Below are 17,100 nucleotides of genomic sequence, written 5' to 3' on the forward strand. Positions count from 1 at the left end.
TTTGGACATCTTATGGATGAAATGACAACCATTAAGTATGATGAATTAAAATGAGTGCGAGATTTTATTACGAAATTGGTGAATGTTCGGTCCAAGTTGAAAGATCATAATATTCCTCTTCCCGACTCTTTCATTATTCATCGAGCTCTTCATGCTCTTCACCTCTTTCGGCCTCATCAAGACGACCTACAACACTTACAATCAAACATGGACTATCGGCGACCTAATTTCTCGGTGTGTAGGCGAAGAAAGCAAGCTTAAAAGGGAGAAGAATGAATGCTAACTATGTTTCTCACCTCGAAGCCCAACAAAGGAAAAGGAAAATTCAAGAATAAAAATGATGGTTCTACAAAACGAATGGTAATGGTAAGGAGCATAAGAATAAACGGAGAAGAATAACAATGGAAAGTCCAAATACTCTAATGTGAAGTGTTACTTTTGTGAAAAATTGGGGCATCGGAGAACGGACATCACAAATTTAAGACTTGGTTAGAAAAGAAGCAAGCACAATCGGGTAATCCATTGGCATGTGTTTGTTTTGAATCTAATCTAGTTGATGTTCCTATTGATTCTTGGTGGTTAGACGGTGGTGCTCTTGTTCATGTTTACTGCTTCCTTACGGGGGCTAAGGGATCTCGGGAAGCCAAGTGAGAGGGAGTCCAAGCTTAAAGTGGGCAATGATGTTGGAGTTGACGTTATCTATGTTGGAACATTTATTCTTGAATTACAGTCTCGTGATAAGATTATTCGAACAATACTTTTTATGTTCCTACTTTTAAAAGGAATTTAGTTTCGCTTCCGCTTTTGGTTAAACAAGGATATTCTTTTCATTTTGCAAATGATAATGTTGACATTATGCTTGACTCTCGAATTATTGGAAATTGCTTTTATTCTGATGGTCTTTACAAGTTGTCATTGGCTCCTTTAGATTCCTCTTTTAACGTTGTGAATACTGTGGGTAAAAGACCTCATATTAAGGAAACATCCTTATTGTTATGGCACAAAAGATTGGGTCATATTTCCAGAGAAAGGGTTGATCGTTTAATTAAATCTGAAATACTTCCTCCTCTTGATGCTTCTGATTGGGATACTTGTGTTGATTGTACTCGTGGAAAATTAACTAAAACAAGAAAGAAGGCGCAAACCATGATCAATCTTTATTGGAAATTATCCACACAGACATCAGTGGTCCTTATTCCACCACGTTGTGCAGAAATAAGTATTTTATCACTTTTATCGATGATTTTTCTCGTTATGGATTCACCTATTTAATTAAAGAAAAATCTGACGCCCTTGATAAACTCAAAATTTTTCGAAATGAGGTTGAGAAACAATTAGGAAGAGTCATCAAAGTTGTTCATTACGATCGTGGAGGAGAATATTATGGTCGTTATACGTAATCCGGACAACACATGGGGCTTTTTGCAGAGTACTTACAAGAAAATGGTATAGTTGCTCAATACACTATGCACGGTTCACTGTGAGCAAAATGGCGTTGCTTTGAAAGGAGAAATCGCACTCTCATGGATATGGTTAGAAGTATGATGAGTAGAACAAATCTTCCAGAGTTTTTATGGGGTGAAGCACTTATGATCGCAACTTATATTTTAAATCGTGTTCCCGGTAAATGCATTCCCAAGACCCACTTTTGAGTTGTGGGTAGGCGGAAGCCTAGTCTAAATCATCTTCGAGTATGGGGTTGTCCAATTTGAAGTAAAGATTTATGATCCTAATTTGAAAAAGTTAGATCCGAGAACAAATCGCTGTTATTTCATTGGTTATCCAATGCGCTCAAAAGGCTATCGCTTTTACTGTCCTACTCGTGGTACGCGAATTGTTGAATCTCGAATTTGCTAAATTTACGGAATTTGATGTTCTTGAAAAAATTCCTTCAACATCTCTTGAAATGGGGGAGTCCTCTAAAGGAATTTGTATTCCTATGTCATTTTCAAGAGATGATAATAGTAGTCTCCATCCTACTCCAGTTGGTAATGCTCCTAGTGTTGATGAATATATTGCTCCCGATATCGAAGATGATGAAGGTCCTATTATTGATGAAGGGCCTATTAATGATGAAGCTCCTATTGTTAATGAGAATCCTGTTATTGAAGAAATTCCAGTTGTGGAAGATGTTATTCAAAACAATGATCAACAAAGAGAAGTTATTCCGAAGTACCTCCTCCAGAAGATCTCGGAGACAAAGAAGTCAACAAAGTGTCATGATAATTTTGTTTATCTTGGAGAAGGAGAATATGATATTGATCATTTTGTGGATCCTGTCACTTTTAGTGAAGCACTTAATAGTCCACAATCTTCAAAATGGTTAGCGACTACGGATGATGAGATCGACTCCATGAAGAAAAATGGTGTATAGGAGCTTTAGTGTTATTACACGATGGTTTTAAACCAATAGGTTGTAAGTGGATTTTAAAGGCTAAAAGGGATAAAAAGGAATGATTGAAAGGTTTAAAGCGCGTTTAGTGGCTAAAGGCTTTACTCGAAAGAGAAGGTATTGATTACACCGAAACTTTCTCACTGTTTCCACTAAAGATTCATTCGAATTATTATGGCCTTAGTTGCGCATTTTGATTTAGAGTTGCATCAAATGGATGTTAAAAGCTGCTTTTACGAATGGAGAATTGAATGAGGAAGTCTATATGTCTCAACTTTGAAGGCTACAAGGAGAATGGAAAAGAACACTTGGTTTGCAAGTTGAAACGATCCATTTATGGTCTCAAACGGGCATCTCGCCGGTGGTACTTGAAGTTTGACAAGGTTGTGACATCGTTTGGTTTCGTAGAGAACAAGTTTGATCGGTGTATTTATATGAAGATCGGTGGGAGTCGTTATATTTTTCTTGTTCTTTATGTAGATGACATTTTACTTGCCGGCGGTGATTTGTCACTACTAAATGAGACAAAAAATTTTGTCTTCCAATTTTGATATGAAAGATCTTGGAGAGGCATCCTATGTTTTGGGGATTGAGATCCATCGTGACGGGAATCGAAAAGTTCTTGGCTTATCTCAAGAAGCTTACATTAATCGTGTGCTCAAAAGGTTCAACATGGATTTGTGTAAAGCCGGTTTAGTTCCTATTACGAAAGGGGACAAGTTCACTAAGCAGCAATGTCCTAAGAACGACTTGGAAAGAGGAGCAATGAAGAACATCCCTTATGCAAGTGTAGTAGGGAGTTTGATGTATGCTCGGGTTTGCACTCGACACGACATAGCTTTCGTAGTAAATGTTCTTGGGAGATATTTATACCGATCCTGGCCTCGATCATTGGGTTGCGGCCAAGAAAGTTTTGAGATATTTGCAAAGAACGAAGAGTTTTATGCTTGTGTATAAGCATGTTGACAATCTTCGAGTTGTTGGTTATTCGGATTCGGATTTTGGTGGTTGTGTAGATGATTTAAAGTCAACTTCGGCTATATTTTCACCTTGGCGAGTCTTGCTATTTCTTGGAAGAGTGTCAAACGGACTTTGATCACGTCATCTACTATGTATGCTTTGAGTTTGTTGCATGTTATGGGGCATCTTTGCAAGCTTTGTGGTGAAGAATTTTATTTCGGAGATACGAGTGGTTGATTATTTCCACACCTATGCTAATCTATTGTGATAATAATCTTCTTGTTTTCTTTTCAAAGAATAACAAGATTAGTAGTGCTTCTAAACATATGGAAATAAAGTATCTCAGCATCGGAGACTTGGTCAAGAAAGGAGACATTGTCATTGAAAATTGCAAGACCGAGTCGATGTTAGGCGATCCTCTAACCAAAGGGTTAAGTGCGTCTTGTTTAATAAACATGTTGTTAATATGGGCATTTTAGAATCTTTTGATCTTTTGGGTTAGTGGGAGTTTTGTTTTCTGTTTGTTTTTCAGAAATTATTATTTATAATTTTCTGAATAAAGTTATGAACTACATTTTATGTTTCAATATTTTTTATTATTGAATGGATATGTTTTCAATTATGTTTTGTTATATTCTCGAGAATGATTGAATTGAAAGCATGTGGTTCATATTGTTGTGATCATTGTCTTTTAAATCTATTTGCTTATTGACAATGATATGTTGTTGGCTTAATTCTTTAAGCAAGTTTAGTGACACTTACTTATTTTAAGTGGTGTATGTTTAATTTCACTGGCTTATTTATTAAGCATCACGGTATCAGTGAAATTGAGGACTGATAAGGATATTATGTTATTTTAAATTGATCACATGTTGAACATAATTCCTTACCACACTACTAGACTTATTGACCATGTCGATTTAATACTTTGGTATTTGTGATTATGAATGTCTTTTGTTGAGCTAAAAACAATATGACTGTCATAGTTCATTATCAAAGGTTAAATTGGACCGGTATGTTGAGATGCTATCAGAGAACTATCAGTTTTTTTAAAGTGGCCATAAATGTTTTCTTGTTGTTCAACCCATGAGTCGTTTTCAAACAAAATTATTTTGATATATAATATATATGTATTAAAATCAATGTAGCCCAAGTGGGAGAATGTTAGACTTTTATTTGGGCTTACATTATATTTTATTGGTTTTATTAAAACTTGGGTTGATTGGATAGTTCTTTGCTGTGTTAGCCCATGTTGTTGGTGATCAATTGTTAATGGGCTTAGCATCTGTGAGTAAAGTCTAGGTGAAGTAGAAGTGTGGGCTTTTCTAGTTGACTGAAGCCTTTGATGAGCAGGCCCAGCCCAACTAGGGTTTTGTAGCTAAGTCCCCTCCCTAACTCTATAAATACATATTGTCTCATCACAATTGTATACCTTTTGATAATCAGAGATCTAGGGAGGAAGACTTAGTTGATAGTATTGCACTATCAAATTGGAGTAACTGCAGTGGATCAATCAGAGATAATTGCTATGGATCAATCAGGTACACATACTCAATTATCATATACTACTATTGTGTTCTATGTTATATACAAATAGATCTTGGGTTAATTGTTAATTTATTTAACATTTTAGAGGACCAAATATATGTTTAATCTGTTTTATTATATTGGGTAAATAATATTTTCAACAATGTGTATCGAATATTAAATTTAAAATAGTATTTTTGTACTATTTTAAAAAATACAGTATAACTTTTGAAAAAGCCAGGTGCAAAATAATATTAATCTCTGTTATATAAGTAGTTATTGTGTCTTTATTTAATAACTTGTAAAATGACATAGATAAAATGAGAGGCATATAGAGTTATTGAGTCATCGAAAATGGCAACGGAAAAGTTAATATTAAACTTTAATTAAAAAGTCTTGATTTGGAGATATAATCCAATACCAGAAGAAACAGCCATAAACAGAAATAAATAAAAACCACCACCACAACAGTACTAGCTCTAGCTATAGCAGATGATCACAATATCATCAAATCCAATAAGATTTCACAGTCGCATACATATATATATATATATCTTCATTTATACTGCCCATGTATTTGTTCTCCATTGGCCACCGCAGCCTGGGACGACCCACCTCCAGCACCGGAAGCAGTAGTAGAGCCAGTAGCATCTTTGAAATACCCAAAGAACCCGTTATGAAACGGTGCCGTATTGGGTGCAAAACCCGTGGCTGCTAAGGCTGAGTAGTCTAAGCTTCCGAGCCTCTTCATGAATGGAGAAGAAACTAAATCAGAGCCACTCCCACCTGCACCACCACCACCACCTCCCCTGATGGTGGTACGATCGCCTTCGGTCTCCCGGTAGCGGTGGAGGTAGAGTGTGAGGGGCTCGATGTAGTCATCGAAGCCTAGCTTACTCATGGCCCACAGCACATCCTCGGCGGTTATGGTCTTTCTCTGCTCCCGCTGGCATCGCTCGTTGGCTTCTCCAGTGATGAAGCTGATGTATTCCGAAACGCATTCCTGGATCGTCTCCTTTGCATCGTCAGAGATTTTGGCGTGCGGTGGAAGTATCTTGCGCATGATTCGGATGACGTTCGCGATGGGCATGAACCGATCTTGTTCTCGAACCGTACATTCGTTCTCATCGGCGCTCGATTGGGTGTTGCTGATCTCGTTTACTCTGCTTCCGTTGATTTCTGATAGTTTGGTTCCTGCTAATTAATTAAAATCATAAAACACACATCTATCATTCTCATATATTTAATCATTACTTAGTTGATTAAGTATAATTGATTAATGATAATATAAAAAAAAATTAAAAATACGCTATTGAAAATAATTAGGAACCTAAATAATTTGAGAAATGTTAAAAGATAGTTTCACTGTTATATAACTAAATATTAAATTGTATATAATTTAAAAAAATAATTTTGAGAAATTAATTTATATATTATTTTTTAATTTTTTTTTTTTTTTTAATTTACGGTTTGAATGCAATAAAGATTTTTATACAATTTTTTTTGTTACAGTTTAGGTTACAGCTCTAAGCTATAGTTGCAATAGGAAAATCTATGTAAAATTTAATAAAGAAAATGTTTTAAAATGTAAAAATTAAAAAAGCCTCGATAAATTAAGTAATATGTATGAGTTAAGAAAAAAGGGGAAAATGATAAAAACAAAAAAAAACATCTGTCTTGAGAAGCAGAAGATCCTGCCACAGAGGGTGATGGACCCCTCAAAACGCACGTGAGTGGCGGTAACGCACGTGGACTATGAAAACGCAGTATGTGGGTGGGCCATAGAACCAGCTCCAGCTCCACGGTATAAAGCCGTTGGACCTACTTAAGCCAATCAGATATGGTGATGACGTGGTACCGAGAGAGTAATAACTGGTGATCAGAGGTTCATTAATATGAAACTAGGAAGTCTTTTCTTTCTTTTAATTAATATACGAAAGGCTATTGGGCTTTTAGGTGAATATATATTTGAAATTTTATAGGCAAATAAAAAAGTAAAAAGAAAGAAGAAAGAATAAAGACAACGACAAAGTTTGTAGCTTTCAGAAGGGAGCTGACATAGAAAGAAGAAAAAGACAAAAGAGGTCGAACCAACCAACCGTATTCATGTTTTTCGTTCCATTTAACATAAAAACTTAAAAAGTTTATACATATAATTTGGTTTCTTGTCATGCCATTGCCACCTAATCGAATGACCGACCCACCGAGTTGTGGATGAAGCCTCATTATGCTCCTATTCCTCTTATTCATTAGTTTCACGTACTTTTGACTTCGAAAAGGAGGAGAGAAAAAGTAGAATTTATTGTGATCACTACTACCTTAGGTAGTCGCTAGGCAATACTAACAATGAAGAAACGGCTGGAAATCATATATATATATACATTACATGCATGTATTGTGTAAATATATATATATTTACGACTAGCTTTGTATGTTAATAATTATCATAAAAGGTCAAATTTCAAACTATTTTATATATATAGAGTGGGGGTGGGTCTAAGAGAAAAGTATTATTGGCTGAGAAAGCATGCATGAGTGCCACTTGTTTATGTGGGGTCATGCATTGCATGCAGGGTAAATGCCACCTGTACACTCTCTGGTCATATTCCCCATACACAGTGCACTATTATTCTACGGTTTTCATCATCATAGCTGCAAACAAACAAACACAGTACCTTCCTTTGCCATCTTCCTTACACTACTACCACTGAACTGATATTGATCAGTTTTTTTAAAATATTTTTGTTCTAATTCATTTCAAGAAAAATAGGAAAACAGAAAAGATCGAAGCAGTTGTGTATACCTTCAAGTGCATTTTAGATATACAGATTAAGTGAATGACGTTATTATTAATGACCAACAAGACGATATGTGAAGAAATGCATGATTTGTATGTAACATATATATACATATATACATAATTACAAAATCGTGAGTATCACTAGCCAGAACAAAACCCAGCTGGTAAGAGATTCACGATCACACTAATAAAAAAAGGTGACTTATTAGTTTATTTATATACACGATTATATTATACATATATATTAAAAACTATTGCATGCATGATGGATGATATATTCACAAGCTAATATTCTAAACACACGTTAAATTTAGTTTTTATGGTACGTTTGTGATACCCGATCGATCGATAATATGTAATACAAGAATATTGTATAATAATATGAAAAATGAATATCAAATTAAATTTTGCCTATAAAATATTCTGTATATATATTTATATATGTTTACCAGAGCTTGCATTGGAGATCTTGCGGTAGCCATGAAAAGCTCCACGTTCCATTTCGATGGATCTCTCTGCCGAGCTAGATAAAAATACCAAGATGGGTTTATGTGTTTCTCTGTAAAAAATTCGATTTTGAAAATCCAGTAGTAAACAAAAGGCACTAAGTTGGTTAATAATGGCAAGAGTCAAACTTATAGAAAGTGAAAAAGCACAACTAATGTGGCAGCCATTAGTGAGTTGGACGAGGAACCCGGCGTTTGCCGGTACTTATTAGCTTTCCCTGATGGACACCACTGTCTCATAATTCACATGGACTTTGATGTTACCGGCAGTCGTAGGTTACTTTGCTCCCTCGTACTTGTACAACGTAAGTGGGCTTATTTTTATTAATCTTTTAGCCCAAGAGGCCCATCTATTTTTATATCAACAATTTTTTCATGAAAATTAGCTGCTACTCACTTTTTTGAATAAAAATGAGCTGACAGGCACTTTTCTTTTTGCGTCAGTTAATTTTCAAGTTTGAGTTAATTTTTAGATAACAAAAACAAAAGGAAAAACAGAAAAAGAAAAAAATAGAACTGAAATGTTTTCTTCCTTTTCCTATGCTTTTTCTTGTTTTGATAATTTCAAATATTTAATTCTTATATTATTGAATGTCATGGTAAGATAAAATTGCCCACCCCAATTCTTAAAATAATTAAAGGAGTATTACAAATTAATTAATTATACAAAATTTAAGAATTACTCATTTATTAATAGGCAAAATAATTAAAGGAGTATTAGAAAATAATTAATTTTACTAAGAGCATCATCAATGTAAGCTTGCTTGGCTCCACATCAAGTATTTTATTATTTTTTTTAATCAAATTCACCAATCAGAATAAAGAAATATTTTTTTAAAAAAAGTTAAAGTTACCTTGCCAACAATGCACTAAGTTTCTTGTGTTTAAAATAATTTATTTTACAAAATTCAAGAATTACTCAGCGCATCTCTATTGCAAATTTTCTACACAAAAATAACTTTTTAACAAAAACATTAGCGCCCTGCTCAGCAGCCAGGCTCTCTATTTATTTATTTATTTTTATCTTTGATTTTATTGGATACTTTATTGTTAAATTATATTAAAAATAAAAAATGGACTCATCTTTTCAGGCAGCGGAATACCCATGCGGCACCTTGACTTCTCTAAACCAAGGTCAACCTTCCAACCATCCGAGTAACAATGGGCTCATTTTTCGCATGACCGTGTGCCTTCCTGCACACTTCCCTCTCTCGAACAACTCCCGTTGAGTCATGCTCGCAAGCATCCATGAGTGCATCCATGCATTGAGGCTCTCTAGCCAAGATACTCACACTGTCCATAGGTTCCCACTATGATAAGGCAAATCCCAACACCGTGTTAGGACTTAGGATTAGTGGGGTGTGCTAACATATAGTGAATAAAAGGGTAATTGAGTCTTTGTATTGAGGGTAGTGTTTTGGAGGGAATAGAATAGTATATATAGAATATTAAGGGGAATTGAGTGGTATGCAATGTTTTGAGTAAATCTCTAATTGCTTCAAAGGGGCCTAAGGGCTCCCCTACTTTGTAATTGAGTTTCTCCTACTTTCAATACACATTTTCTATTGTTTTGCTATTGTTCTACTCCTATTATTGCTACTGTTTTATTGTGTTCTTGAGTTTAGAGATCTCGGGGCTTATCACACCGACGCTCGCCTCATCACTCGTGACCAAGGTAGTATGTGTGGCAAGATGACAACACCAAGTCAACGTGCTAACGCTTCTATCATGCCCCTTTCGATACTATCTGAACAGTCTCCCTCGTTGCCCAAGAACTCCCATACATCCATGGACCAATCCTCAAGGCGCCATGCCTCCACGCATGTTGGCAAGCTCTCGAGACAAGCCACCAAACTAGCAGCATACACTAGACCTCTGTCCCTTTCCAACATGGTGCATCCGTCCCATGCGCGTATGCAAACTAGCCCACGAATGACCATGTCATCTCGTGTTGAGACTCATGGCCAAGGAGCACCACGACGTCTCTTGGAAGTTTGGGTCACGTCCCGTGCAAGCGGCATACCGGCAAGCCAATGGAAACGTGCCTGTTAACCTCTGGCAGCTTCTTAAACGCACTACCGGGTCGGCCCGATCATGTCCATGAGTACTCCAATTCATGGAGACATATGAGTCCCCTCGTGGTCCTCATATGCTCGTCCTACTAGCCCCGCTGACTATTAGTAGCTCACTTAGTACCAAGGTGCAAGAGGTGGTGGAGAGCTGACACCAGGGTACCCCTTAAAGAGTATTCTTAGCTTTTAGCCTTCTACCAGGAACATGCATGATTTTGGCTCTGTAGACATACGGCCAAACCATAAACCAAACCACATAGTTTCGCCAAACCGATTGCACCATTGTATTTGTAAACTCAAATAAACGGCAAATACCAAATCCCGTCCCAATCCGGACAATATTGAAAATATTTACGAAAATGCCACTGCCTTATAAACTAAGCATCAGCATGCCACCAGCATGTACCACAACATGTGCCACCACTTGACCACCACTTGGCCAACTTGTGAGCATCACTTAGATTGTAACGTGCCATCTTGACATGCACGTTACACTAATCGTTACCTGCATTCGCACATACTAAAAGTATCATCAATAGAAGCGTACCTTAATCCCACATCGAGTGTTTTATTAAATTTTTAATCAAATTAACCACTAAAAATAAAGAAATAAATTTTAAAAAAATTAAGTTACTGTGCAAGGGTTGGCTACAAAATTCAAGATTTATTTATTCTTATAGTAAAATTTTTAGTGCGTTACTCATTCGTAATCATAAAAAAGAAAGAAATTAAGTTATGTTGCCAACAGTATAGATTACGTTTTTGTTTGAAATCTGGTTTAAAATAATATTTTGTAGTAACTTAATCTGACTTTACTTATCTAATAGAAATGATAAATATTAGATAGCATGGCTTAATGATAGAAATGATCCTTTATTTAATTTTGGGAATGTCTTAATGATATAGGACATATAATACATTTTTTTTTTTGCTAGGAAAATATATATTTAAAACTTCAATAATAATAACACCTAATGACAATCAGAACAAGTGACTAAAAGGTTTTTTTTATTATTACTTTTTATGTTGGATAAAATATTATAACCCTTCCCTCACCAATCACAATTAAATAAAAGAACATTTAGTCGGTCAATAAATAAAGAGACTGAAATTTAGAAAAACATTTATACTTGGGCACCAGCCTATACTTGATCCCGAAACGTTACGAACCATATGCAAATTTTCCCTTATGAGTAGTCGTATATATACGTGTATGGAATGTTACATACATCGGTTGGTATTGGCCAACCGTTGTGTCACTTCCAATAGTCACCATGCACAATACTTATAGAGTCGGAGAATTGTCAGATATAGGGTTCGTAAATAAACAAATATTCAAATTGAAATATAATGGAAGGACACAAGAATAGTGATGGACATGTGTGCAATCTGGTCTCGGTGGTGATGATAATGGTGGTAGCGGCTTTGCTGCTATTTCTTCCACTGGGAATGGGAGCAGTGCAGCCACCTTCTGTTTTCACTCTCCTTATCTTTCCCATTGTCTTGCTCGTTGTTTTCATCTTCCTCTCTCGGTCCACTTCCAGTTCTACTGGCTCTGATTGAAGAATGAAGATTATTATATAATATATATAATATTACGTGTGAATGTGTTTCAACTGTTCTTTTGTTTAGTGCATGCAATCAATCCATTATTTATATGTAATAAGCATGCACATGTTCTCTTAATTCACATTTTTATTTAAATAAATATAGAAAGAGATTATATTCTCATTCATTACGTTCTTTTATATATTTTATGCTATAAGTTGATGATTTCTTTTGTCTTCCCTCAAAAGCCAAATAAATAAATTGAAGATCGTTATAGCCACAAATTTAGGTTTTAAATAGACCAACAAAAACTAACAGGTTAATTGAATCGTTTGGTGCTTAATGTGTATTACAATATATATTTAGAGTTCGTCTAAATTGTCACCCCCATACAATAATAGTAAAATTTGATCGTCAATATATAAGTCTCAAGTTCTACTTGCCTGCAAACAAAATATGCTAGAATAATTCCAATTGGAGACAGAGTATTTGATGCAAACTTCTATGTTCAATACAAGACAAAATTATTGGTAGTTAAAATCAAATATAACATGGCAAAACACCATTAAATAAACTACAAACTACGGGAATAGGAGATTTAATTGTTTGTGGATAATTTTCTCCATCAACCTACCATCAAGTTTGTGGCGAAAATTGATGGAGAAGACCTCAGACTACTTAGCACTACAAAAAGATTCTAACCGGTGTAAAGCGACTCTCCAGACTCCTTTTCACATTTGACTTCATCCTCATTGTTTGGGGTACTATTGCTGTTTCCTGAATTTGCAGCTCCATTTTTGTAAAGTGATTCCAAGCTTCGGAAATATGGACAGGTCTTACCATTGGCAGAACGCTTCTTCCCACTAACATAAGGTTTCTTGAAATATTTGTTCATGTTGTCCCATTTCTCTTTACACTTTTTTGCTGTTCTGTTATAGCCCATACTACACATACCAACTGAAATCTCCTCCCAAATGCATCCTTTGGATTCTGTAGTTTGAAACTTGCGTTCTAAACCAGTTCGAAGAGCTATAAGGGCTTCTATTTCCGCTTCTGGCCATCTTTTATTCTCCGTATTGCATTTGGTATCTGCTTGAGCATCAGTACTACTACCTACCCTATTTTCTTCCATGAATGGTTGAGATACTGGTTCAGGGATTTGAATGTCTTCACCCAACAAGTTCTGGAGAAACGAAATGAGAGCTAAGCTTCGAGATGTTTCCTGGGTTCTTACCAACTCATCCCTTTTCATCCTTTCCACCTCTATTTGTTTCCAAGCTTCTTCTCTCAATATTCTCTCGCTCTCCATCTTCTTTATCATGTCTATTAGCTGATTGTGCATCTCTTCTTGTTTCTCCATAACTTTCATCGCCATATTTTCAAGAAAATGCTCAATATTCCTTTTGGATTTTCTTCTCTTCTGCTCAACAACTCCTTTACAATTTTCTACTGAATAATTAACTTCATCATCAGAAGAAGAACTGAGAACAGTGAAGATTCTGTTAGAACAGTATCATTCATTCATTGCCATGGAAGATTTTTAACATTCTAATAATTGCTTATAGACATAAAGCACCTCAAATAACCAGCTCATTTGAGAACAAAATTGCATTAACAAACAAAGACCAGAGATGCACCAAAATATCACTACGGCACATGCACTATAAGAGTGCTTATATAACAATGTGTCCCAACCTCAACTGCAAACAAGGAATTAGAAAAAATGGAAAAATTATACAAAACCCATTAGGAGAAAAGAACTCAACCAAAATATCACTATTCATGTTCTTAAACTAGCAACATGTAAACTAACAATTACTGGAAAACATCTTACAAGCATTGATTTGGCATAGTGATAACACATAAACATAGTGTACCAAACGAAGCTAACTACCAAAATGTTTCACTATACTATTCCAAGAAAACAATCTAAACAAGGGGGCATTGTTATTTATTGATTTAAATTATTAGTGGATTGGAAGAAACTAGCTAGCTCAACTTGGTTATGTTGGACCACAATACTGCTAAGAAGCAATATCAGGGGCCCATTGTGTGTAGTGCTCTGTCCAGAAACAGCACCCTTTTGTTTTACTCTGAAAAGAAATTTAAAGATAAATACTCCTCAAACCACAATACTGCAAAGAAGCAATATCAGGGGACCTTTGTATGTTGTACTAAACAACACAAACAAAACATAATTCTAAAAAAAAAGCTGTGGGGTGTGTAGACCAAACAGAAAAGTGTGGGTTTTTATTTTTTAAAAAGTTACCCTTGACAGGGAAAAACAATGGAGAAAGACTCAAATATACATACAATGCCACAATATTATATCATTCTTCTAACCCTTAAAAGAAATAATAGGATAATAAAAATGTTGGATATACCAAACTCACCTAGACTCGTCCTCCACTACACGTTCGACACCATTCATCTCCCAATCTTCCCCAAACGAACCCAACCCGACCTGAAACGGGTTATTCACCGCAACGGAGACGTTCCCACCGTTACCAGCGACATCTCTCTGGGTTTCAAATTTGACGGCGCAGTCAAACTCTCCGTCAAGGGGTTCCAAGTGGTCGCCTGAAACCCCCTTGGCTAGGGTTTCTGCGGGCTCAACCTTGCCCCGAACATCAGAAACCGGGGACCGGGCGTGGCACCGAATAGGGCGGAGTTTCTGGGGAGGTGAAATCGGACGGTGAGTGATGATGTCCGGAGAATGAATCAGAGTCTTGGGATGGGCGTAAATGAGGTCCTCAGTCGGCTCCGGGAAAGGAGCAATAAGCTGAGGAAAGTCGTCAGAGTTGGGTATTAGCCGGTCGCCGGCCAAAGCCTCCATAGTAATAGTGCCTTCTGTGTTTGTAAAATATTTTTGATTTGTGGTAAAGAAATAAAATTTGAAAAAATAAAAGTAAAAATAAAATTAGGGTGTGAGGAAGTGAAGTGAACGGTGATGTTGGTTTGATTGAGGAAGGTGGTGTGGGTGAAATAATGATTTTAGTAACTAATAATGGGGTAAAATGAATTTACAGACATTTTTAATTTGATTTGCATTTCTTTTGTTTATGTTATGGGTATGGGCCTACAAGCACTGAGGCCCAATTACCCCGGCCTACTCAAAATTGGATCCTTAATTTAGAATTGTCCAGTGTCCACAACTCAAGCCTCTCATACAGAGAATTGATTTTAATCAAGGAAATTATATCCCCTTTATTTTATTTGTTTTAATTTTTACTTTTATTTTTATATCCTTTAAAATATACTTACTTTTATAGATGATATTCCCATTAAATTATATAACCCACCTATAAAAGTAGGTATATTTTAATAAAATATAATACGAGAGTATTTTTAAATAATTAATATAAAAAAATGTATTTTTTAACTTATCTCATTTTAATCCTACTATTACAAAAGTGATGTTTTTCACACTCCCACCAAATTTCTACATTCAAAACAACAAAAATGTGATACATAGTGAAAGTCTGCAATGATATTAGTTGTAATAACATTAACTAGTATGGTTGCTTGGATATTGAGATCATAAGAACTCTTTTGTAATAACCACGAGATTTAGCTAATTTTATATATAAAATTTTATTTTTATTAAAAAAAATTGTTGTGAAAGAAAGAAAATCTTAATTTTAAGGAATATTTTTCTTGTTCTCGCTTAGAGATTAGAGACGACCTAGGGATCTCTCTTTAATAGTTAGAAGTTACGTTATTTAAGTACATACTTAACTTTAATTTTTAATGGTAATAATAATACTTAAATTATATTTCTGAAACTTTCATAAGTAATTGACTTTAAGTGTCAAATCAATATACAGATGATAGTCTCCAATTGGTTCATGTCATTAATTTTTAATTTTTTATTTAAAAAATTATTTATATGTACTAATAAAAAATGACATGTGAATATATATTGATTTGATAATTAACAGTCAGATAATTACGAATATTTTAAAAATATAATTTATGTATTATTATCGTCAAAAATTAAATTTTATTATAACTAAAATTTAAACTTAAATTTTTATACCACAAATTACTTTACTCTTTTTAACTTTTTTTAGCACTTGCAAATATCAAGTTATAAAATTAAAAACAAGGCAACTAATTTGTTATTAAATTCTTCACATAATTATGCCATTTTTGTATCTAATGCTCTTTATACCCCACATGACTTCGGGGGATTGATTAGTTATTTAGTGGTCAAAGTTATATACGTACGTATATGCTTATATACTAAGTAGTAAGTACAGGAGAATATATATATTTATATATAATGCGGTATATGTGGCCGACAAATCATTAATAGCTAGGAGCGTACCCGTACCGTACATGATAGTATTATATAGAAATTCAGCATGTTAATTATTGACTATTTTTGACAATTAAACAAAAACATCTTGACCTAAACGTAAGTTCGAGCGTAAATACTTTGATGACGAAGAAAATCACCGACCCATGCATGCATGTAATGTAAGTAGAATTATTAATAGCCATTATTTGGTAGTCCATATTATTAATTAGAGTTGGGTCAAGTTTTAGAATACTGTTTTACTTATTCTCATCAAGTACATGTATATACTATATACTTATTACGGAGTCGTATTTCTTGGTTGTGGAAAATATGGTAACTGAAATTTCCTGACCAAAACATACACAATATATATATGTTCAAAAGAATTGGTCAAAGAGGATCGAAGCCCGAGCCCGTCAAGGATGCATAATTGCATATACGTAACTGAGCTTCTAGTTACGCGTTTGAAATTTGGCATTATTTAAAGAACCTGTTACTATTATAACATATATATACCCACACAAAAAGTGGGGTATACGTAAAAATATTATATTATATGATGATAAAGATTATTAACTAATAATATATAATTAACCCCCCCAAAGTAAAAGTAATCAGAAGGTTTTGAAGACGGAGTCTTAATTAATTTCTCTTTCAAGAATTTCAAAATTCAATTTTTATGAAATCAAAGTCTAAGTCCCCCAGCCTTGTCCATATCACCATCAGTACTGTATAAACCCAAAGAGCAAGAAATTTATTAATAAATGCCTCGATCTAAGATATTGCGCCTTTATATATATGTAATGTTTCTTCAGTTTCATAATATATAACCAGACCATATATAAATCTCTCTCTCTCTCTCACTTTTTATATATGTTCCATCCTTTTTCCTAATTGCATTTATATTCTCCTTACTAAATCCACTGTATATCAGGTTTACATTTTCTCTCTTTTTTACTTTATTAATAATTATATCTATGAAGATATTTATT

At 34.7% G+C, this 17,100-nt stretch overlaps 2 protein-coding genes across 4 annotated transcripts; both read right to left on the reverse strand.

The window, feature by feature from the left end:
• Nucleotides 1-5,242: 5,242 nt before the first annotated feature.
• Nucleotides 5,243-8,508, reverse strand: LOC115706971 (nuclear transcription factor Y subunit B-3). Of its 2 annotated transcripts, none has more exons than XM_030634757.2 (2): nt 8,129-8,508; nt 5,243-6,073 (listed from the first exon to the last, which is right to left on the reverse strand). In XM_030634757.2, the coding sequence occupies exons 1-2, from the start codon at nt 8,178-8,180 to the stop codon at nt 5,436-5,438; spliced, it is 690 nt and encodes a 229-aa protein (XP_030490617.1). In that variant the 5' UTR covers nt 8,181-8,508; the 3' UTR covers nt 5,243-5,435. The 2 variants fall into 2 exon arrangements, with proteins under 2 accessions (XP_030490617.1, XP_030490615.1); XM_030634755.2 differs by having other exon boundaries at nt 5,243-6,076; nt 8,129-8,361.
• Nucleotides 8,509-12,244: 3,736 nt separating this feature from the next.
• LOC115707714 (trihelix transcription factor DF1) lies at nt 12,245-14,935 on the reverse strand. 2 transcript variants are annotated; one of them, XM_030635745.2, is made up of 2 exons: nt 14,199-14,935; nt 12,245-13,286 (listed from the first exon to the last, which is right to left on the reverse strand). In XM_030635745.2, exons 1-2 carry the CDS (start codon nt 14,639-14,641, stop codon nt 12,503-12,505), a joined length of 1,227 nt encoding a protein of 408 aa, XP_030491605.2. In that variant the 5' UTR covers nt 14,642-14,935; the 3' UTR covers nt 12,245-12,502. The 2 variants fall into 2 exon arrangements, with proteins under 2 accessions (XP_030491605.2, XP_030491604.2); XM_030635744.2 differs by having other exon boundaries at nt 12,245-13,304.
• Nucleotides 14,936-17,100: the final 2,165 nt, after the last annotated feature.

This window comes from Cannabis sativa, chromosome 1, assembly GCF_029168945.1.
Source record: "Cannabis sativa cultivar Pink pepper isolate KNU-18-1 chromosome 1, ASM2916894v1, whole genome shotgun sequence".
NCBI lineage: Eukaryota > Viridiplantae > Streptophyta > Magnoliopsida > Rosales > Cannabaceae > Cannabis > Cannabis sativa.

Coding starts and splice junctions, on each gene's coding strand:
- LOC115707714 (XM_030635744.2), bottom strand. CDS start 14,641: ATGGAGGCTTTGGCCGGCGACCGGCTAATACCCAACTCTGACGACTTT. Junction 13,305..14,198: donor GTAGTGGAGGACGAGTCTAG/GTGAGTTTGGTA, acceptor CTGTTCTAACAG/AATCTTCACTGTTCTCAGTT.
- LOC115706971 (XM_030634755.2), bottom strand. CDS start 8,180: ATGGAACGTGGAGCTTTTCATGGCTACCGCAAGATCTCCAATGCAAGC. Junction 6,077..8,128: donor GATCTCCAATGCAAGCTCTG/GTAAACATATAT, acceptor TTAATTAATTAG/CAGGAACCAAACTATCAGAA.